Here is a 27,062-nt window from a genome sequence, read left to right as displayed (position 1 = left end):
AGAGCACGCTTCTTCCCACCTTAGGCTTTCTAAGGCTAGGCTCTTCCTGCCTTAGGAGTCTCTATTAAACGGACAAAGAAAGCACATACCCCTGCTGCAGGCTTTTTAAATGTGCATAACAAGAAGAGCCTTGGTCAGGGACAGGTGCACTGTCTCTGCCTCAGGCTTTCCACAGAAGAACAGGGCAGGGCAGGGAGAGCGAGCACCCCTGCCTTAGGCATTCTGTGTGCATGTATGAAAAAAGTTTTTTTGTGACGAATTAAAGCCACAGTTCTAATAACAGTGGATGGAAAATGGTAAATAAACAATAAACGTGACATTGAAAAGCTGCACACATCACTGCACAGATTTTTCTCTAAGCTATAAACAGCCTGTACAGACAAACATTACCACAGATAATGTCTTATCTGCCTTTCAAGTGTAAAATAGTGCAGGTGACGAGTGGCTAAAACATTTGCCTTTTATGGGCCCGAGTGGTTTTATTTGCCTGCTGCAGTGCACTGCACAGTAGATAAAACCTAGCTGACAATTAAATGTTCCCACACAAAAGCACTCCACATGCAGGCGTATCTCTGTGCAAACCAGATTACTGAACAGTGTTTCTGTGCTGCTCACTGTGCAGGTTTCTGAAGCTCTGACAAACAGCATCACCTGGGTTCATATGGAAAACAATTATTTTTTAATTGCTGGCTTTATTGTCAGGCTCTTCGGAGAGAAGACAGTGTGTGTGTGTGTGCACAGATCCATCATGATTAATAGGCAAAGCGGGTCTTGAGGTCTTGAGCGATCGGCTCCATCCTGTCCAATCTTCTTAAAGCATGAGTGGGACACTATAATGTCATTAACAGCTGGGTCAATGACACTTTTTCTACAACAACAAGGCAATTCATATTGATTGGCTTTTGGAAGTGCAGCCGAGCAGCTGACCCCTCTCTGAGGGACAGCAGCAGGGGTAAATGAAAGTTCAGATATCACCGAAAGTGTCCTCTCCTCTCTGTTGGTGTGAATGCGGCTGCAGATAGAAGTCTGAACGCTCTGCTGGTATTGACAGAGCGAGCGCGCGCCTTCAGGCGGCGTAACGTGAGGGAGTTTTTAATTAATCCGGGTAAACGCGGCCGACATTTGCCTTGAGCGCCGTGTCAGAATCGATAGTCGAGCACGCTGGCAGAAGACAAATGATGGTGCCGTGACCTCACGGTGTCCTGGCTGCATCCATGTATCTGACTGTTTATGACCAGAGAGGATCAGCGCATAAACAAACCGCTTAAAAGTGGAGGTGGAATGAATTTTAACTCAAAAATGACACCATAAATTCTCAACTCATCTCTTTTCAACACTCAGGATGACTGTTTTACAATGTTTCAGCATTAAAATGGTCTAAAAGTGATTTCTTATAGCTCATAAAGTTTCTTTCAGCTAAGAGAGGTATACAGAAAAATCTAGGATACACGGGCAGAAAAACACGCTGTCATCAAATTGTTCCATCCACTGGAAAACCTCCTGCAGGTCCAAGTCACACCAACCTTAACTGTGCACTGACTGGGACCAAGCTGTCATCCTCCATCCTCATCCGCATATTCATCTCTGTCTAACGGTGCGTTCAAGAGATTGTCAACATAACGGGAGGTCTCTGCCGTCCAGCTGAGAAGATGAGGCCAAGATCACTGTGCAGTTTAGAGACTCAGCGGGATGCAGCGCGCAGGTGTGTGTTTTTAAAATGGAAAGATACAAAATACACAATGCAACGGACTGGTAACTAAACTGTAAGCAGCACAGCAGGTGTTACTTACACACTTTGTTAAGTTCTAGAATTAAACCAGCAGAAAAATCCTTAGCTGTTAGCTTGTTAGCCTAGCTTAGCTTGCTGCCAACAATAAGTGTCCCTTGGTATTTGTTTGGAAACAGATAGCTAGATAGCACCTAGAAAGATAAGCAGGTTGCAGATAGATTTGTGTCGATGATGTAAATTGTGCATTAAGAAAGATGTAGTCCACAATGCACTTCTATTATCCATGACTTATTGTTGAGCTGGCATTGTTTTCCAGTGTGTAGACTAAAGCTGGATCCATACTCCGCGAGACAAAGACATTTTCCCCCCCTGCAGACGTTACGCCCACAAAATGACGTCATTTTTTGTCTCTGACCACCCACTGATCCGCATTCCTGTGCACAGGGTCCGGGCCGAACTTTGTCTTTCAAGGCTGTGCGGCAACCATGCTGTGATTGGTCGGAATTTATTGTGGGCGTGATGAAAGTGGAGAAGCGCAAGAGCCTCTCCAGGTATATAGGTAGGTGTATAAACAGCACTGATTCAACAGATTTAGATAAGACCATACTGGTTTTGCATGATGAGCAATAAAAGAAAGAAAGAAAGGCAAGTCAGGGTGATTTGTCACCAATAACTCCAGACAGCCATTCACACATACCAGATGGTGACTGTTACCATTCTATATACTCCTACATACCCGGGCATAATAGGCTCGTTAACAATGTCTGTATATCTTTGCTATTGTTACTTTTAATGTCGCATCTTCACAACTCATCGCCAGACATCTCACGCTGTTGCAGGCACCCTCTCTGTATAATGCCCTCTTGCCATGGCACACGTCCTTGTGGTGTGTTAAAAAACTCAGTAAAGTCTTTCCTTATAGTTTAGTGGGCGGGCCGTATGAGGAGTTCTGCACACACGCGTCTCGCGGAGTATGGTACCTCAGTGCGGAAAAGACCTTTTTTTTGTATCTCTTACCACCCGTGGAGCGCGTTCTCCGCTCTTTGTCTCGCGGAGTATGGAACAGCCTTAATGCTAGTGCTCTGCCCTGCTCTGTAGCAACACTAGCTAACGTCAACATATCTGAGATCCATGTGCAGCACATACTTGTTTGTCCTCATCCTAGCATTTTGGACTTTAAAAACAGATTTGTTTACTTACAAGCGAAAATGTTTAGCTACAATGTTTCATTGACAACTAGCTACTCTGACATGTGCAGTAGCTTTAGCCTTAAAAACCCATATCACTGTGGTTGTTTTACTTTAAAGACAAAAAAGAAAAATGTTTTCCAAACAGCACAAAGTTCAGCAGAACAACCCTCCAGTGCTGCAGCGGTTTGAAGCAAACTGTACCAACAAACCCACTTCATTTTACATTAAACATGGCCGCTGGCATTTAAACTCAGCTTCTCAACTTCAAGTGCACACAACTCTTTGCTTTGTGCTTCACCAAAACACAAAAATATCATGATTAACACACACCAAATGTGTCAATGAATTTTCTTGTTGGGACATAACTACACGGCCTCGCACTTTAAATCAAATGTTTCTTTCTTTTTTATCCCAGACATGTTTCCTCTGGTTGTGCAATCACGTAGCAGAGACAGCCAGGGGGGGGGTCACGCAGAGAAAACGGCCAAAAAAATCATCTATCTGAAATTGAGAATTTCACACCTCTGCAGGCCTGGGTTTCCTCCGCCGCTGTGATCGAGCTACTGTAGCTCTGCAGAAGTAGGACACAAAGTCTGAGGAGGCAATACAGGGGGGAGGGAGAGAGGGGGGAAATGAGAGGTGAGACAGAGACGGAGAGGAAGGATTTCTTAGGATTTTCTTAGTTAGGAAAAAGAATACATAAGGAAAGAGAAAAGGGGGATTCTAAAACAACAGTAGGAGGACGGGATGAGAAGACAAAGTGCTTTATATGCAGAATGGCCGGGACAAGCTCAAGCAATTAGTCACCACAGGATCTATTCTGGGATGCTGCACCCACATAACTCTCTCAAAAAAACAAAAACAGGGAATTTATGATGAAGAAAGAAATTCCTTCAAACAGGCGAGTTGTGTTTTATAGAGCGGGATCAGCAGCTCTGCAGAGGAACCTCCCTGTACCTGTGATAAATGACCACTGTAAGCCCAGCCTATGCAGATAAACACATCACTGCACACTGAGAGCATGACGAGCCTTCCACTTCTGTTCCCCTGACCTTTAGCACAGATGGTTTGTCTCAGTCTGTGTATGTGTCCATGCATCCCCCCCACCCCCATGTGGCCATGGCCGGGTGTTTTGGGAGTCGTAAATTCCCTTCCAAAGATTAATGGAAGAACAAAACTCTGCAGTTGGAGTGCAGGCGTGTGCAAACATCCATGCACACACACACACACTATGCAAGCCTGGCAGGTTGCACCTGCAAGCGGACTTGCATGTAGCAGATGCAAATGCCAAACTCACCCATTGTAAGTGTGTGTGAATGTAAACTGGACCGTGTGTCCATTTGACCATGTTTAGTCCCAGTTATGTATGGGTTTGTCCCACTGATTTATTTCACTATGTCCCACTCGTTCTTTTTGTGATGTCCCACTTTTTTATACTGGTTTGTCCCACTCTTTTATGTAACTTTGTCTCACTCTTCTACTTTTCACACCCTGTAATATTGCTCACACTTTTATAATTGTGTCGTACTTTTTTATATCAATGTGTCCCTCTCTTTTGTATAGATTAGACCCAATTATTTCAAAATGATGCCCCCCTCTTCTTTATCACTTTGTCCTGCTCTTCTATTACACTTTTCCTACTATATTTTATGTTCTCCATCTCTTTCTATACGACCTTGTCCCTCTCTTTTATACAGGTTTGTCCCACTCTTATAATAATCTGCCCCTCTCTCTTATCACTCTGTCACACTTTTGTGTGTCACTTTGATGTTTATGCTACTGATGGTAGTAATGATGGTCCCACTCTAATATGACTTTGTCCCACTATCAATCTTTTATAATGATTGTCCACGTCTTAAAAATCCCACTCTTTTATAATGCTGTGTCCATCTCTTTCTATGCTAGCTTTCCTTCTCTTTTATGTTTTTAGTCTCTTCTTTAAGCATAAACCTGTTTTCTGGCCCTCACCAAATTTGGAATCAGGAAAATTAGTGGAATGTTAGGTAGTGCTAGTGTTAGGTACATCACAGACAATGGTTAAATGAACGTAAAGATGTGCTTTTCTTTGTCAGCCTGACTCAGGTTGGTTGTGTTGTTGCCGGTGTGTCAGCTGTGCCTGAGGCTTACCTGTGGCCATCTTTCCATCAGCTGCGGCCGGCCCATCTGGGATTACACTCTTCACCTGGAGGAATTCATCGGGCTCGTCGCCTCCAATAATAGTGAAGCCGAAGCCCATGTTGCTCTTTTGGAGGGATGTGGACAGGAAGCTGCCTTTCAGCTGAGTGGGGTCCCGCGTGAACAGCGGCTTTTCTACAAAGGACACAAACAAACAAATTAAAAACCACATACAAACACAGTGCTCAACAGGTTTTTACTGCCGTCGTTATAGCTGGTGCAGGACAGTGCTCACAGGGTGGGGGAGCATGGGTAAAGCTTATCCGTTAACATACAGGTGTAGCCACAGGAAAACTGGCAGGAGCAGTAAAATAGCACACTTGGGCATAGGTGGGACAGCTGTGGTGCTAGAAGGTGCAGGTGTGGTTGAACCAAATCCCCTCCCGGTGCATCACACACATGAAGCTACCGTCCGTCCCTCTCCTCCCATGCTGGCATACGGTGCAGAGAGCATCAGTGGTGCAATTCTTCAGTTCCACCCCGAGATAACCAGGGAAGCAGCAACATTCATGCCGTCAATCAGGGATCTGTTCCAAGAGAAGGTGCTCGGAGGGGTTCAGGAAAGGACTGGGAGATTTCTGAAGGGGGGAGAGCTGGGAAATGTCTGAAGGAGGAGCGCCGTGAGGAGGAATGAGAGGATCTTAGCCAACAAGCTTAGTCACACTTAACCAAGTCACCTTAGGAAAGGAGACATGGCTAAAGTCACATCCTTTGCTGTCCAGACTTAGAGCACAGCCGCTGCACAAATCCTTGCGAGCTAGCATGCTTTGCAGTAAATCAAACTAGCATAGGCAGCCTTCCTTTGCTCCTCTTTTGGCCTACTTACTGACAAAGTGCCACAGGGAGAAGGGGCTACAGACGGGCTGCTCTAGCACCACAGTACAGGCGGAGCTGCGATGTGGCGGCTGCTGCTGCTGACGGGGGCTCAAATTCATCCGCCGAGTCAGAACACGTCGAAGCGGGGAGACGTCGGCGGAGGTGGAGGTAGCATACGCGGCCCCCCTGCGACCGAGTGTCGGCGAGTGGGAGAGGTCGCCGAGGCTGTGGCAGCGCTCGGGTGGCGGGCTGATCTGGGCGAGGGGGGATCTGGGGAGGGTGGCGCAGCGGCTGGCATCCTCCACTTTAAAAAGGAAAAAGGAGGGAGTAGAGAGAGAGCCTCACTGGAATGTACACACAGTGTAACCACGGAGACAGGCTCCGAGACTACTACGTTACTACGGAAACAAACCTCCACTTCATCAGTCCAGACAGTGTGTGTGTGTTTTCTGGCAGTGCATCCTACTGCTACGAACGGTTAGAGAGTGAGAACTGGAATCAAGGTGGCAGCAAACCAGTCATTAAACAAAACAGTGAATCACAATTAAACCCACACGTTCACTCAGACAGACTATTTATAATGTGACCGCTTATTAGTCCCACCCCTTCAATGCCAGAAATCCACCCACAGGTTTAATTCATGTGTGAGCTAACTTTTATATCTCCCTGTCACTCTACATCACAACAATCCTACTCTTTGTGCATCATGCGTGTTGCTATGGCGACTGAAGCATCATCTGGTTTTAGAACGTGAGCTCCATTTTCTTTTAAAATATTCACAATACACACTTAAAATAATGTAGTGCACAGCGTGTGGGAATTAAAACAGCAGCAACTGAAGACTTTATTTGTAAGTCTGGAAATTGATTGTGGCAGCAAGTGTTTATTTTCATTTTATTCTAATCTCTGCACACTCAGAGCTCAGCTTTATATGACTGTGTGCATAAACAATGCTGGTCCTCTGACTCGACTGTACGGACCACAGGTCTGAGTCCAAAGCTTCCTGCTAAAGGAGAGTCAATAAAGAGCTAATAAAGAGTTAATATTTGTAATTCAGGTAATTGTCTAAAGAAATCATGCAGATCCACCTGAGTTAAGATTAAGATTTACTTTATTAATCCCTGTGGGGAAATTAGTTTTTTTTGCCTCCCCTCAGGCTATGACCTCTTTCCAAGATGAGGAAAGAGCGCAATAGTCAGTTTTGATCGTGCCGGTGACATCTTCTCGTCTATACAAAGACTTTTTTTGCATTTGGATAGACGTACAACCAATTTATCACATAAAGCTCGCCTCATTTCAGGGGAACAGTTACGAATTGGGTGTGTGCCAGTTGAACTGGCCAGGCTACATCAGAACAGCAACAGTTTCATCAACAAAAAGGTCTGGTGTTCTTAAAACAGCTGGTTTGGCACCTACGGAGTTAAATATGGTGGTTTGCATGAAGAGACAGAAGCAAAAAGAACACACAGCGTGGGATCAGTTATGAAGGCAGCATAAAGAACGACAAAATCCCAGTTTATGTTCAATTTAGGCACCAAAACTACCTGGTCAGGGTCAGGAAAGGATCCTGGTTTGGCATTTTAAGGAAGCGTCACCAACCTGCAACAAGCTTCTGCACCATTTTCTTTTCATGCACTCACTCACATGGCGACAGGAGGGCGCATAACCATGAAAACACACACATGGCTTTGAGCAAATTCAAGTAGTTATTTGGCGGTCTGCTTCCACCTGTGTCCACCTTTAACTGAGTCAAACCTCAGATGCACTGATATCACACTTCCTGTGCTGACAGCCCTCTCTGAAACATGCAGCCATCAGTCTTTAGGTCCTGACTGCAGATCCTAATAACTACCAATGAGAGGTCCGGAGATGAGCGGTGTGGTCCTACCTCTGTAGATGGCTGGGAGGGGCAGTGAGGACAGACCCTGGCTTTGCATCTGCTGCTGCTGCTGGAGCCTCCTCTTCGCCTCCAGGACTGGATTTTCAAACTGCGTCCGTCTATTTATATGACTGACAAAAACACACACACCACACACACACAGAAAGATTTCACTTTCAGCCGGCTACACTTAACAGAGCCGCCGCCCCCTCCTCCTCCCCACCGCGCTCTGCAAAGATCAGATCCAATAAACCTGGCACTACAGCAGCTATCGCTATGATGATTAATTAAATGGCCGGTCCCCTCAGATTATGTAACAGCCGCAGAATGTAAAAAAAAAGAACAAACGAATCCTAAAATCCAGCCTGTATATGCTGAGCGGATGTGAATCTGCGGCTGCACGCAGAGCAGCGGCTTCCTGTAACGTCCCACGTTGTTCTTAATTTAGTTGGTCCTGTTGTCAATGACTACAAATACTGAAATAATTACTCATCATTAGATCCTTTCCTCACTTTCTCCTTATCTTTTAATGAACAACCAGGGATTACTGAACTACTGGTGATGTTTATGTGAAGACAGAACTGCACTGTGAGAGGGTCTCATGACATGATGCAGCAAGTCAAGTGTCATCCTGCAGGTTTTCTTAAGTAAAGCTGAGCCAAATCGTGGTCTAAAAATAGAGCCCCCGCCCCCCACCCCACCTTGTCCCAAAGCCCCAGAGTGGAGGGCGTCCGGCCAAAAACAATGACAGCCCTGAACAGGGAGGGGACAGCAGCAACACGTGAAAAGACTCCTGAACTGAAACTTGCAAACAAACAAAGAGTCAGGCAGCAGACAGGAGGAGTGGCTCCATCTCCAGCCTGCTCCTGATAAATATGATTAACACAGCAGCAGCAGGCTGCACTGAAAATCAAAAGCCAGCATATTAAAGAACTTACTCCACATAGTAGCTGCCGTAAATGGGGTCATCGATTTTCTCCCAGCCGTACGGAAGCTCTGAGGACAATAAAAAAACAAAAGAGCAGTGGGACAGACAATAATGAAGAGCCTGTTTCTTCAATGCAGCGTATTGATCTCACATGAAAAGCATCTCTTAGTTTACAGCCTCCTTTCACTTATAGCAATTAGCAGGAATGTGAACATATTGTTGTTCCTTCTGTGTGTGTGTGTGTGCTGAATCTTCTCAAATCACATCTTTCTTTTTGTTTTTATAATAAAAAATGGATGGTAAACATGACGCGGGACGTGTTTTCTCTGCAGCTTGTCATAATGATTGATTTAAAGAGGCTAGCAGGTGCTTTAAAGCTGCGCATCAAATGCAGCCGGCTCCAAGAAAAAGTTGCAAAAAAAACAGCAAATATTGACAGAGATCCAGTGGCCGAATTTCAATGAGTGAAACATTTATGCTCTGCATCTTCTCCCAGCTGTAAATATTGTGTTTTTGATGTGGGAACTTTGCATAGATTAGCAGCCCGGACTGGAACGAGCACACAAACCCAGAGGGTGTCGAATCTTCACAGCGTCAACTGCTTCCATTTATTTCCCCGCTCGTGTCTCTGAATGCTGAGGACTGAATGAAGTCACCAGCCGTTAATGGCACCCGACAGTCAGCTCCTGACAGCTGACGGATGGATCGAGTTGCACAACGATCGGGTTTTGAACTTGAATGACATATTAAAATATGAATGTTGGCGCTTGAAGTTAAAAAACAAAATTATAAGGAAGGCACGATGGATCAGAGTGTGACCGTGACACCTAACATTCTAACAAGCGCACACTAAACACTCTTATGATAATGGTGCATTGCAGCGGCAGCAGGCTGTAAAAACCACCCAGGAAATAAAGATGGAGGACACAAGAGTGACACCACAACATCTTGGTGGCTGGCCTCGGCTTTGGTAAATATTTTAGGTTCCTTCATCAGATCTGATGGTCTCCTAGCAGGGACCCTGGTCTTTAGTAAACATATTTCCAGATTTAAATCAGAGCTTTGTGCAGGTCAGTCAGTGACGTTCTCCTGGAGGTAGTTCTTCATTAGAAGAGACGTTTGCTGAAGAGAAAACTGATCTGCTTCAGGCTTTCTGACTGTATGAAGCATGTTCTTTGGGTTATACACCTCTCCTTTCTGTCTCCACATGAAGACAACATCTCTGTGAGCACAGAGCTCTAGTTTAGCTTCATCTGGTCTCTAGCAGACTTCAGTCAGGTTTGGAGGTGTCTTCTCTGACTCCTTAGGTCCAGACTTGGTTAAATTGTCAGTGTAGACGTTAATAATCCTTTTCCTTAAGTCTAAATTTACAGCAATCCTCATTTTAAGTATAAATCAAATAAATTAAAGAATAAAAATAAATAGTACTGGTAACAGTGATTTGTTCTATGGCTAGAGGAGCACAGTTTAAATAGCATAGCAGGATTGATTTGTGGGATCTGAATGCTTCATTTATGATCAATACTTTGAAAAACAAACTTATTTTGGCCTGTAACTTTTCAGCCGTGTATACGTTGTTGATATTTCTCCTACTCCTCATTCTGTGCCCGGATGGAGCTGCTGTTTTTGCCGGCAGTGATCAAAGTGGATCTTTGACAGCCTTCACACACACAGGACAGGGTTTCTCCTCTGCCCACGGCTCCCTGACAGAACACAGCGCTTCACAAAGATGTCTGGAAGGAGTTCCCCGCTCACTTTCCAGGATTATGAGCAATTAGCATTTAAAGCTTATTCCCACATGTAGACTCTAGTGTTTTAGCATAATAGCTAACTAAGTCGGATACATGCTGCAAGAAGCTGAGCGAGCATCTCAGCTCTGGCTGTACAGTGCAGAGCTCGGGGACAGTGTGTCCCATCGCTGACCAGATTTGATTAGTGACAGTGCAGAGTTAATCAGGATGAGAGCGGAGATAACAGCAGAGGAAATGCTTCCTAATCAGAGCAGGAAGCGACTGGAGGCAGCGCTGCAGCACCTCCGAGGACCCTGAGGATGCTGCTGGTCCATGCACACATCCAACATTATAACTTAACCTACTTCACAGACTCAACAGTGCATCGCTCTCAGGCCTTCACCACAATGCTGGTGCACGTGCCATATGCTCCTCTGAACCCCCACCCCCATCCCCTCCAAACACATGATTAAACTTTCAGCAGGATGCACTATTTTCTTCCCTCTGCACAAAAATACACTCTCCACACACACACACACACACACACATATGGTTGAGAGTGATATAACAGAGTGCTGTGAGCAGGCTGTCAGCCCACGGGAATACCTCCCGTGAACGCTGCCTTAACATTCCTCAGCCATCTCCACTCATTAAATATGAAAGAGAGCATCTCATGTTCTCACCTTTGCTGGGTGCTACACACACAAACACACACAAATTATGCTACTTTACCCACGAAGCCTCTGTCTGTCATTTGCATTCACACACACACCAGCACAGGAGATCACAGGGCTGTCATGGATCTACTAATAATAAGCCTTTTTCATTAAAGCGTCCACAGAAAGAGCTGCAGGACGCCCGAGATGTCTCAGTAATAACACAATGTAAGACAATGTTTACAAAATGCTCAGATGGTGACAGATTGTAAATAAAACAGCTCGATTATCTTGCTGGAGGATGGATTCGCCATCTGTTTTTAAGTTTCTTGTCTTTAGCTTGTGTTTCAAAATCTCAACAATTAAAGGGATATTTCAACATTTGGTGGAGAAACGAGCCATTTTGTCTGTGTGTGTCGGGCTGATGTGTCACTGGTAGCTAGCTTCTATCTTAGCAAAAGTTGAAAGGTGACCAAAACGTTCCTACCAGCAAGACTGTTTATGCATAATTCGTTATATGAGACAAAAACAGCTGGGTGCTTTAAGTTTCTAAATGTAAACAATGTTTGTTGCAAGAAGCTAACAGCAACAGAGTTAAGCTAGCAGTTAGCTTTGCTGGTTAAAAAAAAGAAAGTTAAAAAAAGTTTCCAAACAACAACTCTAAATGTTTTAATCTAATTTTAAATTTTATGCTAAGCTAAGCTAAGCTAAGCTTACCTTAAAGTGCCAATGGAATTAATATGTATGTTTTTTATGAGACAAAAAAGTCAATTAGCCCTAGTTAGAAAAACACTGTAATAAAGATCACAATTGATGACTAAGGGGTAACTGCAGCATGAATGCTACGAGTTTGTTAGCATATTAGCTACTCAAGCACAAATTGAATGTGCACACATGATATCTGAGTGAACTAACGAGCTCCACATCCTGTTCTCAGTTCAGAGGCTGCATCCTTTGAAGGCTGCATTCAAAGACTGACTGCATGGCAGCAGCCGAATCAGGCCGCCCTGTTTCAAATGCAGCCTGCTTTCAGGAAGGACCCAAATCTGCTGCAAGAAGCTGCATCTAACTGAGGAAACTAAACTTTTTTTATGGCAGTTGGGTCCATCTTTAAATTTAAATATCTATGATACTAGTCATATTTGTTAAGGTGACTTATCAATAGAGACCAAAACAGCCTTTGTGCCCGGCTGTAAACATGTTTATTTCTGCTGTAAAGTTGGTTTTAACGTGAGCCAGCCCCTAGAGGCTGTGGGGTGAACTGTGTCTTCCTTCTAGCTGTGGCGTCATGGCTGCAGAAATTTTCTGTCTCACAAACACAAAATGTTTCCTTCACTGAGCAGCGTGTTAAATGAATGCTGAACGGAGAAGGGTTGTCTCTCTGCTTGCCGTCTTTTGTCTGGCTCCACCGAGTGCCGTCTATAACCTCTCTGTCAGCAGCCTGCGATGGAGTGCTTACTCTCAGGGTTTGTGTGTGTGTGTCTGTGTGCGTAAAGCCGGCCCTGCTTATCACTGCCATGCTGCGTGCATCCAGGAAGGAAATGTCAGGCAGGTGTGGAACTTTCACGCAGCAGCTCTTCCATGATGGAGCCCTGAAGCGAGTGGAGAAATGTTTACCACTCATCCTGCAGTCAGAGGTGGAGGACCTCCTCCCACCAGCAGGAGGCGCCCTGGCACATCTTCCCCACATTTTCTCCCCTGTCTGTCAGCTTCGCCTCATTCCCCCCTCTTTCAGTCTCTCATCTCTCACTCCCTCCTTTTTTTGTTGAAGTTCCATTCTCACATGCCTGTGCACTTTGGGTGGGGAACCACGCCAACCTCTGTGGACACCACAGGGGTTTATCCACCCCCCCTCTCATTTTTTTCTTCCTGGTTCTTTTATTTCCTCCACCTTTTGAGAAGAAAACAAGCTGAACTGAATCATTTTTCGGTGCCTCCAGCCTTTTGTAGTCACCAGAAAACCAGTCTTTTCCTGCTGGATGGTGCTCTGCAGCGGGCTTCATCTATCATGTCACCTTTGAATGCAGCACACACTCCAGGCTCACAGAGGGAAAAACTGCACTGACTAATGAAAGTTTCTTCTGGTCTGCACGGGGCACAAAACCCACTGACTGAGTGAAGGTGTGATTTCTAGAAGCACCCGTTTGAGAGCAAACAATTGGCTTCAGAACACAGTGATGAAACACACAGTGTTGCTGCAGGCCTGTGTGAGGCTGTGTATCTCCACGTTTTGTTATATCAGTGGATGAATTCTTTACTTATGGATAAAAATTGTCCCTGAGATCTCATAGGATGGACTAACATGTCTCCAGGACACATTTGTTGACATATGGTGTGTATGACAGACAGGGATCATGTGACTCCTGTGTGTATACATTGATGTATATTTTAACATTTTACAGCAGTTCTCTGAGGACAAACACAGAGGAGGACATGATATAAACATGGCCAAACCTTCCTTTTTAAACATGGAGGTCTGTGGAGATGTATGTATCACTTCCATTGTTCCACTTGCATTGTATGTGGTGGAAAGATGATGTCTGAGTCCACCTCTGTTAAGAGAAGGTTTTTCCAGCTTATATGCTTCCTCGACTCCTCTTTCAAACCATTTGTCCTCTCTGTCTAAGATGTGGACATTGTTGTCCTCAAAAGAGTGTCTTGCGGAGGTGGCTCTCCTTGTGACTGAGAATCTTCATCAACATATACTGTATAGATATATTTACTTGAACATTTTACCTTGCCTGCCTTTGCAGCAGGATCTTAGTTTACTTTTTGGTGTTTTTGTCACATGCCTCCACCCATGAGAATCATATCCTGCTGCGCCAGCCTTTTTTTGTTTTTAAACTACCTTCCTCCACTCCACTCCAGCTGCTACTGAACCAGACGCTGGTAAATTGCCCTCATCATAGGTGAGAGTCTGTCTATCGAGTTATGTTTACCCATCAACAACCCCAGCGTGGCTCAGGACGCATCGTGTGTGACAGGGCCTGGCGAGCGTCCGTCAAACAAACGCGGCACTCCTTCTACTGCTGTGGCGGTGCTTTCTGACTGCGACGGACAGGATGGTGATTATCAGCACAAAAAGGGGAGAATAGTTTCATTGTTGATAGAGAGGCAGACAAATGTATGAATAATGACGGCTGAGGAAATGCTGAAGCTTTCAGGTCCTCTGAAAATATCATGTCTGAGTCACTGTTGGTGATTTTAGCTGTTTATAGCTCACACATCACAAAGATACAAACACACAGGTCGGCTTTTTCTCCCTTAGGTGCGTATAAGTCAGAAGCGCTTCATGGTGTGCCTATAACTGAATAATCTGGAAATAAATTGCTTCATTTTTTCTGCAAACACCTCAATTCATCATCTGGAGTTGAATTCACAGGTGGTCCGAGTGTATTAATGCTCAGTGGAGAGTTGGCTCCATCCCAGCTACACACACTCACAACGCCTGCAGCTTGCATTTTACTTCACCTGCTGAGAGTTCCTGGTTTTATGCGGCATCTGTGAATGCAGCATATCATGAAAGTTAAATAAGGCTGGCGTTGTAACTTCTTTAATCTGTGGCAGCATTTTAATCTCATGATGTCACCTGCAGGTTTCTAAAGAACATGTGTTGACCTCAAAAACATGCAAAGGTCACTCTACCTCTGTCTGAGCGCTAATTAGCATGCTAACAGGCTACACATTCACTCCCTACTCACCACACATTGCCTTATATAGTGCATTTGCAGTCAATGTATCCCACAATGCATCATGAGGATTAGTGTGAAAGTGACATTCACTATGTCCCATCATGCATTGCGCTTAATTAATTGAATTATGCAACAGCGATGGCATGATTAACAGCAGAGAAAAAAAAGAAAAGCCCACAGCAGAGTGCCTTACAACTTACTTAGACACAGCCTCTGTTTTAGTTACTATTACATGCTAAATGTTAGCATGTTAGCATGTCACAGTGTTGGCCTCATACATACATGTCTCTGTGAGGAAAATTCAAATATCCAGTGGTTCATACACAGCAACCACTGTCCTTAAATAAATGGACATACAAAATCTCAATAAATAGGGTTAAAAAGAATCGGAGCAAACATGCTGACAGCATTCTACAGTCCAGCCAGGGTTTTTAATGAGTTCTGCATCCTGCCAAACACCAAGCTGACCTTTTGACCAGCTTGTCCATCACACCGCTGCATAAAATGGCACGGTGACATCAGTCCCTGTCATGTAGAGGCAGTCTGTGTTTGGGGACCTGTCCAGAGGTCAGGTCCCCAAACTGTATCTACAACCTCTGGAGACCATCTTCTGAAATCCACCATTGTCTCCAGGTAAGTGCTTATTAAATTTAAGATACTGACTATGGATCATGTCATGGACAGGTCACCTGTGCTTGTACTGTCTATAAGTGTCTACTTGTTGCAAAGGGACCAAAAGGGAGAGAGAGAGAGCGTTTCCACAGACACTGATCTACTGAGCATGTGCGAAACCTTTCAATGACTCCACATGGGAGTGTGGTCGTGGCCTCACGAAGCAGCTGGATATTATATGGTGCAATATGTTGTAGATGCAGGTCGTAGCAGGGGTCACACTGATCCTCTGGACTTTTACAGACTTTCACCACACTTCTCTCCACTTTTATTCCAACCTACTTAAGGGCTGTTATGCAAAAGATGTAAGGCACAACCATAAAATATCAAATTCTGGTGCAGCAAAGCGAGCCGATACGTCACATTAATACAGGTCTCTATGCATCAGTGCATCTTGGGAACATTTTGAAATGTTCAGCTTCACTCATAAAGTCTTCAGACTTTCCCAAACTGGAGCGTTGATCTAAAAGCATCTCTGCTTTGACTTGATGTGCTCAGTAAGAGTGAATGTGTGACTGTAACAACACAGTCAACACACCATGGCTCCCTAAAGACGAGTGAGCGTAGCCACGCTAACAGCTGCCAGTTAATCATATTCCTGAATCAGTTCAGATTAAACTGCACAGGCCGGCTCTCTGCGATGTGCCGAGATTTACTCTCCTGTTCTCATATGAAGTCTTTTAGGAGAGGATTATTAAACCAATTTCCCCTCAGAGTAAAAGCTGCAGCGTGGACAACAATAACCCTGTTGTTTCTTCTTGTGTAACTGCACCTGAGTGTGGCTCCTAACATTCCCAGGACGGTAAACGCTCCCTGGTTTCTGACTCAGCGAGCACAACAGAAGAAAACTGCAAAGCTTTTAGCTTATCGCGACGGTCCAGGGACAGCAGAGACAAACTGAACTGTGACCTACTCCCCCCCTCCTCCAAAATCCTGCTTTGTTTTTCTTTTTTTGTGGTAAAAACACACACACACACACACACACACACTCACTGTCTCCTTGGCACACACTAAAGCCCACACCTCGTCCCTGCAGGGTCGGAGAAAGTGCTGCTTCAGAGACCTTTTGTTAAACGTTAAATAGGATAATTATGTAAATCGGTGTGTCTCATAATGTCCTGCTAGATTTCGTCGATTTGATAAAATGATGTATTAAGGTTAAATAGATTCAACTAATGTCTAACTCAATCATATTTTGAATAAAAAGGTGTTAAAATATCATTTAAACATTGAATCAGGGTTGTAAATAGCAAATTACAGCACATGGAACTGCACATGGATCAGTTCTTGTGTGTGGTACTTGAACACTAGTTTGTCAACATCATCACTCACACAGGAGTAAACAACACGTTTGTCAGGAACTATTTTAAACGGTGGATTAATACATTTCTTACACTCACGCTTATTATAATAGCGCTCAGTTATTATACATTTTAATAGGTTTTAGGCAACAACAAGTGGATCTATATCACTTATATCTATAATATAGGCCTTCAACACTGGAAAAAGGCAACATGATGATTTATTACGCTGCTCTGCTTAGACCATCGGTTGACTTTAGCGCAGCTACAACTGTGGCAACTATCAACACATGTCACACACACACCTGCCACACGGAGTCCTGTGAAGCCTGCCTCCAATATCCAGGCCTCAGGCATGCTCTGCTGGGGATGTTCTCAAAATACACCCATCAATCATGCGGCAGACAGCCATGGCTGCCTCTCCTAGCCGGCGCCTGCTGCAAGAGGCTCAAGGTGAAGCAGGGCGCTGCGTCTCTCCGCCTGTAATAACTCACCTGTAGGACTGCTTTCAGTGTCCCTCTAAAAGAGACAAGAGCTGTCCCACTATCTGCACCGAGAGCCAACAGGCTGCAGGAGGAGGAGGAGGAGGAGCTTTTCTGGACCCGAGTGATGAACACACACACACACACACACAGGTTGCCTTTTTTAACTGGAGATGCAAGAACAGTGAACACAAAAACAAAAACCCTGCTATTTCCTCCAGAGAGCGGACAGGAGGGGACGCTCGCCTGTGAGAGACGATAATAACTTTGCTTCTGTGCAGCTCCTCACATGACCAGAATGTAATTACTTGCCGTCTGCTGGGATGGGTGAGAGACAAAAAGAACACAGTAATACGATTAAAAACCCTCAAACCTGAGCGCCATCACCGCTATAATCCCTCTCTGTGTTTATTCGGTGCGTCTGCTGCCGTGTGTGCTTTGCCGCCTCAGATCGGACGTCTGATGAAACAAGCCGAAACAATGTCGAACAGCACAGAGTTTTGTCTTGTTTTGATTTAGACTCAGGGAGCATTTTTGGCTACATGAGGTAAAAGACAGGCTGAAAAAGCATCAAACAGCTCGACCTGCACACTTTATTTTCTCCCAGCAAACAAATATCTGGCAAAAAAAGGAAAATTAAAGGCTCTTCTTCATCTACCAAAACAAGAGGAGGAGAGGTGAGAAAAATGGAGTAAGAGAGAGACAGGAATACAGAGCGAGTTATATAACGATGAGGCGTCTGTGATATCAGCTGCTCTGTCTTCAGTGCAGCCGATGCTCCTTTGAACATGCGCTAAACCGAACACACAGTTCTCTGCATATTTTGACAGAATCCGGTTGGATGTGTTGCAAGCGACTTTAAACATGAGAGAAAACAAGATGTCTGTAGCAGAGGTGAAAACATTTACTCGAGAAAGGCTCTGAGATTCTGTGTCGCGTGTTTTACAGGATGATTACTAAACGACTGAAACAACCAGAATACACATAATTATTCAACCTATGAAAACACTTAATTATTAAGCAGTTTACCGCCATGGTCATAGACAGGACAACAAGCCTGAATGGACGAAGCTGCTTGGAGAAGCAGCGATGTCATTAAGGGACTCTGACAAGTCCAGTTGACCTGCTACAAGATCTTAAATGTAACTACTTCACCATGGTGAAAAAATGGCAGAAAAGCTTGTTGCAAACAGGAGAAATTGTGAAAGCGCTGGTTTAAACTGAATCTAAAGTTTTGGTGCCTAAATGGAACCAAAAGTCACAAACTAATCCGGTCCAGACTTTCTTTTAGTGAAAGTCACTTATGCATGAGGACTTGTTGGTATGCCCTGTCCACCCAATATGCAACCTTACATGTTGACATGGTGCAGATCAGAGTCAAAGTACGGCCTGTAGGCTGGAACCGACCCCCCTGTCCTCTCAGTGGCCCACAGACTGGTCCAGGCCAGCAAAGGAAAACAAGTCCACCAAAAATTCAATAGAAGGCAGCAACAGTGTTGGACGTTGTGCTTTGATTATTTAGTTGTTTCTTTACATCATGAAGGTTTCTGTGGTCATGTTCTCCCCGTGCCTGTAGAGGTTTCCTCCATGAACCTCCACCCACATACCAAAGATTTAAATTGGATGTAGGTGTGAGTGTGACTGGTTGTTTTTGTGTGTTGGACCTGGGATAGATTGTCGACCTGTCCAGGATGTACCTTGTCTCTCACTCAGTGACAGCCATGATAAGCCCCGCCCCCTGTGCCCCACAGTACAGGACAAAACAGGTTCAGTGAATGGATGGACCTATAGTTTTAACACTTGTCTGTCTAAATTGATCTTCACTTCACATGTCCACATGTCTGCGTGGGAGAGCCCAAGACACAGCGCACAACCAAAGGTGTAGAAGAGGAAAGACGACCGCAGCAATATGAAGCTTTATAAACCAGACCCAATGTTTTCATGATGCTGCTGTTTTTTAGGAGATAAATCCTGATTCTTTCTTACAGCCTGGTTTATACGAATGTGTCAAATTGACGATGTACCCCCCCATTCTTTAAAGTCTCTTGTTGATCGTTTAGCTTCTGCAACTTCCTGTTTCAGGGAAGAGAGAGAGAGAGAGAGAGACAACAAGTTTTTTTAAAATGCTGCCGCAGGAGCACCTAGTCAAAATAGTGGGAAGACGTTGCTACTACTACTGAGCCAACCAATCACTTGCAGTGATGAAGTCTTTTTGTTTCGTTCACTTAAGCCCAGGATGTAAATACCTCCTCCACTGAATACCACCCTCTTCCTCTTAGCCCGCTGTCCCGTCACACCTCACAGACTCCACCCTGCCATCCTGTTAGTGCTTATCAGAGCATGGCACGGGTTCAAACACACACACACACACACACCTTTCCAGCAATCAATACCACATCTACAGAGGCAGCTTTACTCTTCCTAACTGAGCTCAGCTCTCAGGCTGCTGCCACCGACACACACAGCTGCTTCCACTGAGCTGCGAACGCACTTTAAGTTATTAAACACCAAGCAGACACACTACATTTGCTATGAAACCCAGAAGCTGAAGCATCAGATCGTCAACGGGTTCCCAGATTGACCCCTTTACACCACCATGTTTCTATACTCTGGACTCTCCGGGGACAAACTAACTAGATGAGACGACCAAAAAAGATCAATAACAGTCCTCCCAAAATCCGCTCACCTCCTCTCGTGGAGCGTCCTTGATGGATAAATAGGATTGGAAAACCCGCAGATGAAAGTGCAATCACATTTTGACTAATTCCTCACAGGAGCTCTTTGTTTCTGTGTCATTTCATCATCTCAGAGATCTCTGTCCCTTTAAAGTTCTGAAGACTAAGATGAGAACAGATTCAGACACAATGCGGGAGGTCACAATCACGATGGGAAATTCTTCTTCCCAAGGATAAAACAACATGTTAAATGCCACTACACACAGTGACACACACACAGTAGGTACAATTCCTCTCTCACTACAGCTCACTGGAGTCAGGTACTATGTGTGAATATTTCATAACATGTGTTTTTCTCTGATCACATCAGCAGACATGAGTAGGAGCTTCAGTCTCCAAGCATCGGAAGCCTTTGAAGCCTTTTGAAGTTGCTCAGTCGCTCGAATTCCATAAAGATTTACCAAAAAACAACAATAAATCTTTACAAGCACGCCGACATGCTAATGTCTACTATGCAGTATTTACTAAAACAGTGTCCAGACTTAGCATGCTAATATTTACTACACACAGGACTGAGACTTTGCTGTCTTACTTCTGCATGAAGATGACTTTGCTCATGCTCCACCCAAGGGTGTTTGACGCTCTTGACACATAGACTGTGTATAACTATGCATGTTCCATCTGTGGATTCTGAAGAGCTGATTTGAGTATTTGTGGAAGGTTCTGACTGTCGCCATGTTGGCAGCATCGAACTAAATACACTCAACAAAAATATAAACGCAACACTTTTGTTTTTGCTCCCATGTTTCATGAGATGGACTTGAAGATCTAAACTTCATTCCAGATACACAATATTACCATTCCTCTCAAACATTGTTCACAAATCTGTCTAAATGTGTGATAGTGAGCACTTCTGCTTTGCTGAGATAATCCATCCCACCTCACAGGTGTGCCACATCAAGATGCTGATCTGACATCATGATTAGTGCACAGGTGTACCTCAAACTGCCCACAATAAAAGGCCACCCTGAAATGTGCATTTTGTTTCTGCTTTATTGGCGGTCTGGGGACTCAGAACCAGTCAGTATCTGGTGTGACCACCATTTGCCTCATGCAGTGCAACACATCTTCTTCGCATAGAGTTTATCAGATTGTCTATTGTGGCCTGTGGAATGTTGGTCCACTCCTCTTCAATGGCTGTGCGAAGTTGCTGGATATTAGTGGGAACTGGTGCACGCTGTCGTATACGCCGGTCAAGCACATCCCAAACATGTTCAATGGGTGACATGTCCGGTGAGTATGCTGGCCATGCAAGAACTGGGACATTTTCAGCTTCCAAGAATTGTGTACAGATCCTTGCAACATGGGGCCGTGCATTATCTTGCTGAAACATGAGGTGATGTTCATGGATGTATGGCACAACAATGGGCCTCAGGATCTCATCACGGTATCTCTGTGCATTCAAAATGCCATCAATAAAATGCACCTGTGTTCTTCGTCCATAACAGATGCCTGACCATACCATGACCCCACCACCACCATGGGCCACTCGATCCACAACATTGACATCAGCAAAGCGCTCACCCACACGACGCCACACACGCTGTCTGCCATCTGCCCTGAACAATGTAAACCGAGATTCATCCGTGAAGAGAACACCTCTCCAACGTGCTAGACGCCATCGAATGTGAGCATTTGCCCACTCAAGTCTGTTACGGCGACTATCTGGAGTCAGGTTAAGACCCCGATGAGGACGACGAGCATGCAGTTGAGCTTCCCTGAGACGGTTTCTGACAGTTTGTGCAGAAATTGTTTGGTTATGCAAACCAATTGTTTCAGCAGCTGTCTGAGTGGCTGGTCTCAGACGATCTCGGAGGTGAACCTGCTGGATGTGGAGGTCCTGGGCTGGTGTGGTTACTCGTGGTCTGCGGTTGTGAGGCCGGTTGGATGTACTGCCATATTCTCTGAAACGCCTTTGGAGACGGCTTATGGTGGAGAAATGAACATTCAATGCACGAGCAACAGATCTGGTTGACATTCCTGCTGTCAGCATGCCAATTGCACGCTCCCTCAATGCTTGTGGCATCTGTGGCATTTTGCTGTGAGACAAAACTGCACATTTCAGGGTGGCCTTTTATTGTGGGCAGTTTGAGGTACACCTGTGCACTAATCATGATGTCAGATCAGCATCTTGATGTGGCACACCTGTGAGGTGGGATGGATTATCTCAGCAAAGCAGAAGTGCTCACTATCACACATTTAGACAGATTTGTGAACAATGTTTGAGAGGAATGGTAATATTGTGTATCTGGAATGAAGTTTAGATCTTCAAGTCCATCTCATGAAACATGGGAGCAAAAACAAAAGTGTTGCGTTTATATTTTTGTTGAGTGTACTTGATTAATCCAAATACTGACGAGGAGATGAAGTGCAAGTGGAGCTGAGGTGGAAGCAGAAAACTTAAGATGTAGCCTAGCCAGCACCTGCCTGGAACTCAGTTTATATACCAGGAAGTCTGTGGGAATCGCCACACTTTTCGAGCCAGCCCCCCTAGTGGACATAGTGTGGAACTGCATCACACAACCCCCAGAAGTTGCTTCTTGGTTTGACTGTTATTTTTTTTTCAGTTCCACTCATTTGGCAAACAGGTTTAAAATAAATCCTACCTAATTCACCATATAACTCAGGTGTACAGCAATCTGTCGTCTACACATCTTATGGTTCGCCAAGAACACACACAAAAACCTGCTAGCCTCCCACCATGAAGAGGCACACGCTGAAAAAAACTGTCATTTCTCATCTGCTTTCTGTCCGTCTGTAGCTGCAGTCCTGACGCCTCCCTGCTTATGAACTCAGTCGATAAAACTCCTCTTGGACACATAAAGAAACCCACAAAGGAGGGGAGAGGTATAACACTTTCCCTGTGTTTGTGTTTGTGTCTATAAAAGCTTGCAGCACTGACGCTCATCCTTCTTGCTTTTTTGTTGCTCAGTGTGTGGGTGCGTAAAGGACACTTCAGATCTCTTTCTCAGTTTCGAGAATAAAGAAGTCTTTGTAACCTCCAGTCTCTCTGGACCTGAGCTTTAAAGGCACATATCACGGGGCTTCCTATTCACAGCAACCTGGAGACGATCCGCATGGGAGTCCAATGAAACTGCTTTATGGGATCGACAGGAAAAGGTTTAAATCTGTGAGAGGCAGAGAAGAAATGCAGCACTCACCGTCCTCTTTGCATTCCTCGGGCGGCTTCGCCTTCTTGGCTAGCCTCGGGTCCAGCCACGATGTTGTCTTAGTGTTGTGGCTGTGAAGAAAAGACAGAGAGAGTGTGAGAGGGAGTGTGATAGATGGTGAGAGAGACAAGACTTGGCACAGAGAGACGAAGGGAGGACGGCGGATTCTTAATTCAGCCTGAGAATCATTTCAGTAAGAAACAACAGACAAAAAAAAAACGCTTTCGGTTGACAAAACGGCAATCAATAATTTTAATTTGCTTACTGTCGCTCATTAGCAGGTGGGGGTGGGGGTGGGGGTGGGGGGGTGACTGAGGCAGTGATGGAGAGAACCAGCTGTGGGCTTGGCAGATTCATTCAGAGCCTCAGGCAGAGAGCTGGATCTACATCAGATTTGATGATGTGCCAGGGAGGCTTGATGCATCTACATGGCTCGTCTGAAACTCCGGAGCCACAATGGCCTCCCTTCATGATGGCAGAACAACGACAGGGAGGGCGGGGGGCGGGAGTCAAAGTGCCGACCGAGGTGAGGAGACAAAGGAAGGGGAAGAGGATGCAGCAAGAAGGCCTTCCTGTATCTGTAGCTTTATTCTAATACCTTTGTCTGCATCCAGATGACACACAAGTTAAACTGCACCAGTCGCCATTTTCAGCTGCTATCGTGACAAGTCACCACCCTATAATATGGCCCTATGCTCAATTTCTAAGCAAACTGCATCGACCTCATGTTACATTTTCCTGGTGAGGATGGACGTTAAGTTAAAAGCTGCTACACATTATCATCCCACTGCAGTCATCAGTCAGTGCGCTATATTAGCTCCTTTTTACCTCTGGTTTAATCTCCTTTGACTATTAAGTAACATTTAGCTCATTAGCGACATGCTAACTTTGCTGTTTCTGCCTCAAGACCAGGGGTGGGCAATTATTTTTTCCATGGGGCCACATGAGAAACAAAAAATATTGTAGAGGGCCGGGCCAAACGGCTGAACTCAATTCCGCATAATATTAATTGTATTTCTTTATAAAAAGCAGTAAATAGCATAGTTTTAACAAAATTGTATGAGTAGGCTATGCATTATAATTAAGCAATGAAAAAGTGAGGTTGCCTTACACAAAAATCCTTCATTCAATCAAATTTCCCAAACCAATGGCAAACAAAATGTGAACTTTTTTTTTACTATTCATGGCTTATGTTAGTGAACATTTTCAGTCACATTCACTCCAAAATGAGTTTGAAACACTGTTGGCAAGTAGTTCTTAGCATTTTAAGGACATCACAATATTGTCTTTGTGCTCCAAACATTAAGCAAGACACATCATATTATAAGATACTGTCATTGGACATCACTGAACTGTGATTTTGAGAAAAAGGCTTCCAAAGAAAGTGTCCCAGTTCACTGCTAGTTGGTGCCTTTACATGCCTACATTTGTAGCCTAACCACCCAATTTGGTGTTTTTTTTTGTTCAGTGAGTAAAATCTAGTCTCTGCTGGGTTTTAACGAGTGCATCAAAGTCAGGTTGAATGTTTGAGGTGGAGATGCGAAGCACAGCTGACAGATGATCATCAGTGAGAGAGCATCTATGGGTAGATTTTGTAAACTACTCATTGAGAATGTTTGTTCACATATGTAGGTTGAGCCAAAGAGAACTAACATCTTCTGAGCTTGTCTCCTCATGTTTGGAAAGTTCTCCTCCTTAAGAGTAGAGTAGAAATCCAACAGAGATCCTGACTTAAAGTACTCTGCCAGTACTGCATCAGACTGCAGGTCAATGAGCTCCAGCTGAACATCAGTGGGTGCATTATCCACACTGCAAGTAAAGGGAGAGGATATCATGTGCATTTCATCCTCGATTGTTCTGAGATCTTCAAATCGCCTTGAAAACTCACCATGCAATGCTCCTAACATGGATGAGTACCTGGGAGGCGATCAGCTGATGGTGTTACTTCCTTCAGGGTTTGCATGTCAGTGAGAGTGTTGCTCTCCAGTTGGCGTGAAAGAAACTGCAGCTTTGTCATGAAAGCCTTCACCAGGCTGTGCATTTGATGAACAAAAAGGCCTTTGCCTTGCAGTTTGGTGTTCAGTTCATTCATCAGTGCAGTCACATCGACAGCAAATGCAAAATCTGCCATCCAGTTCTCATCTGAGAGCTCTGGGATGTCTTTGCCTTTATTCTCACAGAACTCTTGAATCTCTGCGTTCAGGTCCCAAACTCTTTTTAGCACTTTGCCCAGGCTGAGCCATCTGACATCTGACAACTGTGTGGTAGCCGATGTCACTAAAACTGTCTGTGATTCAATGCCCGTGCCCTGATGAAGTTTACTATTTTACTAACAACATCAATGACATGGGTAATTTTTAGCACTGACTTGCACAACACATGTTGGTGAATAATACAATGCAAAAATACCAACATCTGATCTGCGTCAATTTCAGTCACTTTATCTTGCATACGTTTCAAAAGTCCAACATTTTTACCTGTAAGATTTGGACAACCGTCCGTTGTGACGCCTGCTAGTCTGTCCCACTTCAACCCCAGGGTGTCTATGCAAGCATTTACCTCTGTAAACAGATCGCTCCCTGTTGTTGTTCCTTTCATCGACCACATTGCTGCAAGCTCCTCCGTAATCTGTTATTCCACGGACAAATATGAGTAGCTGGGCTACTTACTTTTTTTTTAGCAGAAACTGACATTTTTGAGGGCTAAAGTCATCTTGTCACCTGCTTGTAACAAGGATCTAAACATCTTGATATACGTATGTGTCATACATCATTACGTACGTGAATAAAAACAACTTCAAAATAAAAGCAATGCAGTTTTAGTCCATGCATGAGGTAAAATGTGAAAACATGTTTATTTTGTAATTTCATTACATGGGCCGGTCAGACTCAGCCAAAGAGCCGTATGTGGCCCGCGGGTCGTACAATGCCCAGGTCTGCTCCCACAATCACGCAGAAATCAGAGCTATTATAATGTATCCCTGTTGGCTTGAGGCTGTTTTATTTGACCTGCAATTTGCTATAATAAAGTTTAATAAAAAAACATACAATGAATTAATTATTTAAAGGCTAAAAACTTTGATCTGTGTGGGTGTGAGAGTGCAGTGATGAACCACACATTTGCTTCATGACAATTTGTCCAGAAGTCTTTTTCAGTCTGTGGCTGGACTGACAGACCGAATACAGAAGATTAAGCAAAAGATGGAGACGTGTGAAGGGAGATAAAAGTGGGGAGATGAAGGCTGAAGCCAAATACGTAGCCAAATGAAAGAACTTCAAGGTAAGATGAAGTCTTTTGTTGCTTTCCTTTTGATTCAACCCCTTCCATCCTCAGTCGTCTTTTCTTCTTCTGCCATCTATTACTATTTATAGTATAAAAACCACTACTTATCTGGCTTTCTTTCCTCCCTCTCACCCAGTCTTTACTATTTTTAATCACTCCTCTCCTCAGCCCCTTCTCCTTAAGGGCTGTAGGTAAACGAACTGATCTCACATGGAGGCCAATCAAAGGCAAGCATCCTCTTGGCAGGTGCGATCACTCTGGCACTGTATCGCTTATTCAAAAAAAAAAAAAAACCAGTGGAAGCTACAGATTCAGTGGGTAAGTGAATTAGATGTGTACCGTGCTTGATGGATGTGGGAGCATGAGGTTTATCTGTTTGGGGGGAGGAGACATATGGCGGGTCGGCTCCTGTGGAGGGAATTAAAAAGTTTGCCTCTGTGGCGAACACACATGAAAAGGCAAAATGTGCCTGGATGGATGACAGCGAGGCTCATGTCGAGGATTCAGTCGACGCTGTGCAGAGGTTGAGCCTAATGACGGAAAATTATGCAATAAAACTTGTAAATAATTTCCTGTTACGGCCATGTTTGCTGCATCCACATGCAACACACAGCAACTCCATCAC

At 44.5% G+C, this 27,062-nt stretch overlaps 1 protein-coding gene across 13 annotated transcripts in view; it reads right to left on the bottom strand.

The window, feature by feature from the left end:
* Positions 1-27,062, bottom strand: part of magi2a (membrane associated guanylate kinase, WW and PDZ domain containing 2a) — a 201,057-nt gene that overhangs the window by 30,178 nt on the left and 143,817 nt on the right. For 9 of the 13 annotated variants that reach the window (XM_028430646.1, XM_028430583.1, XM_028430602.1 and 6 more), the window contains 5 exons: positions 23,147-23,226; positions 8,728-8,785; positions 7,799-7,920; positions 5,921-6,214; positions 5,047-5,229 (listed from right to left, as the gene is read on the bottom strand). In XM_028430646.1, coding sequence (XP_028286447.1) covers positions 5,047-5,229; positions 5,921-6,214; positions 7,799-7,920; positions 8,728-8,785; positions 23,147-23,226 — 737 coding nt within the window. The remainder of the gene's footprint in view (positions 1-5,046; positions 5,230-5,920; positions 6,215-7,798; positions 7,921-8,727; positions 8,786-23,146; positions 23,227-27,062) is intronic. The other 4 variants (XM_028430629.1, XM_028430692.1, XM_028430682.1 and 1 more) reach the window with 2 other exon arrangements.

Source organism: Parambassis ranga, chromosome 2 (genome assembly GCF_900634625.1).
Source record: "Parambassis ranga chromosome 2, fParRan2.1, whole genome shotgun sequence".
NCBI classification, from domain to species: Eukaryota; Metazoa; Chordata; class Actinopteri; family Ambassidae; genus Parambassis; species Parambassis ranga.
This window is presented reverse-complemented; position numbering and strand designations above follow the sequence as displayed.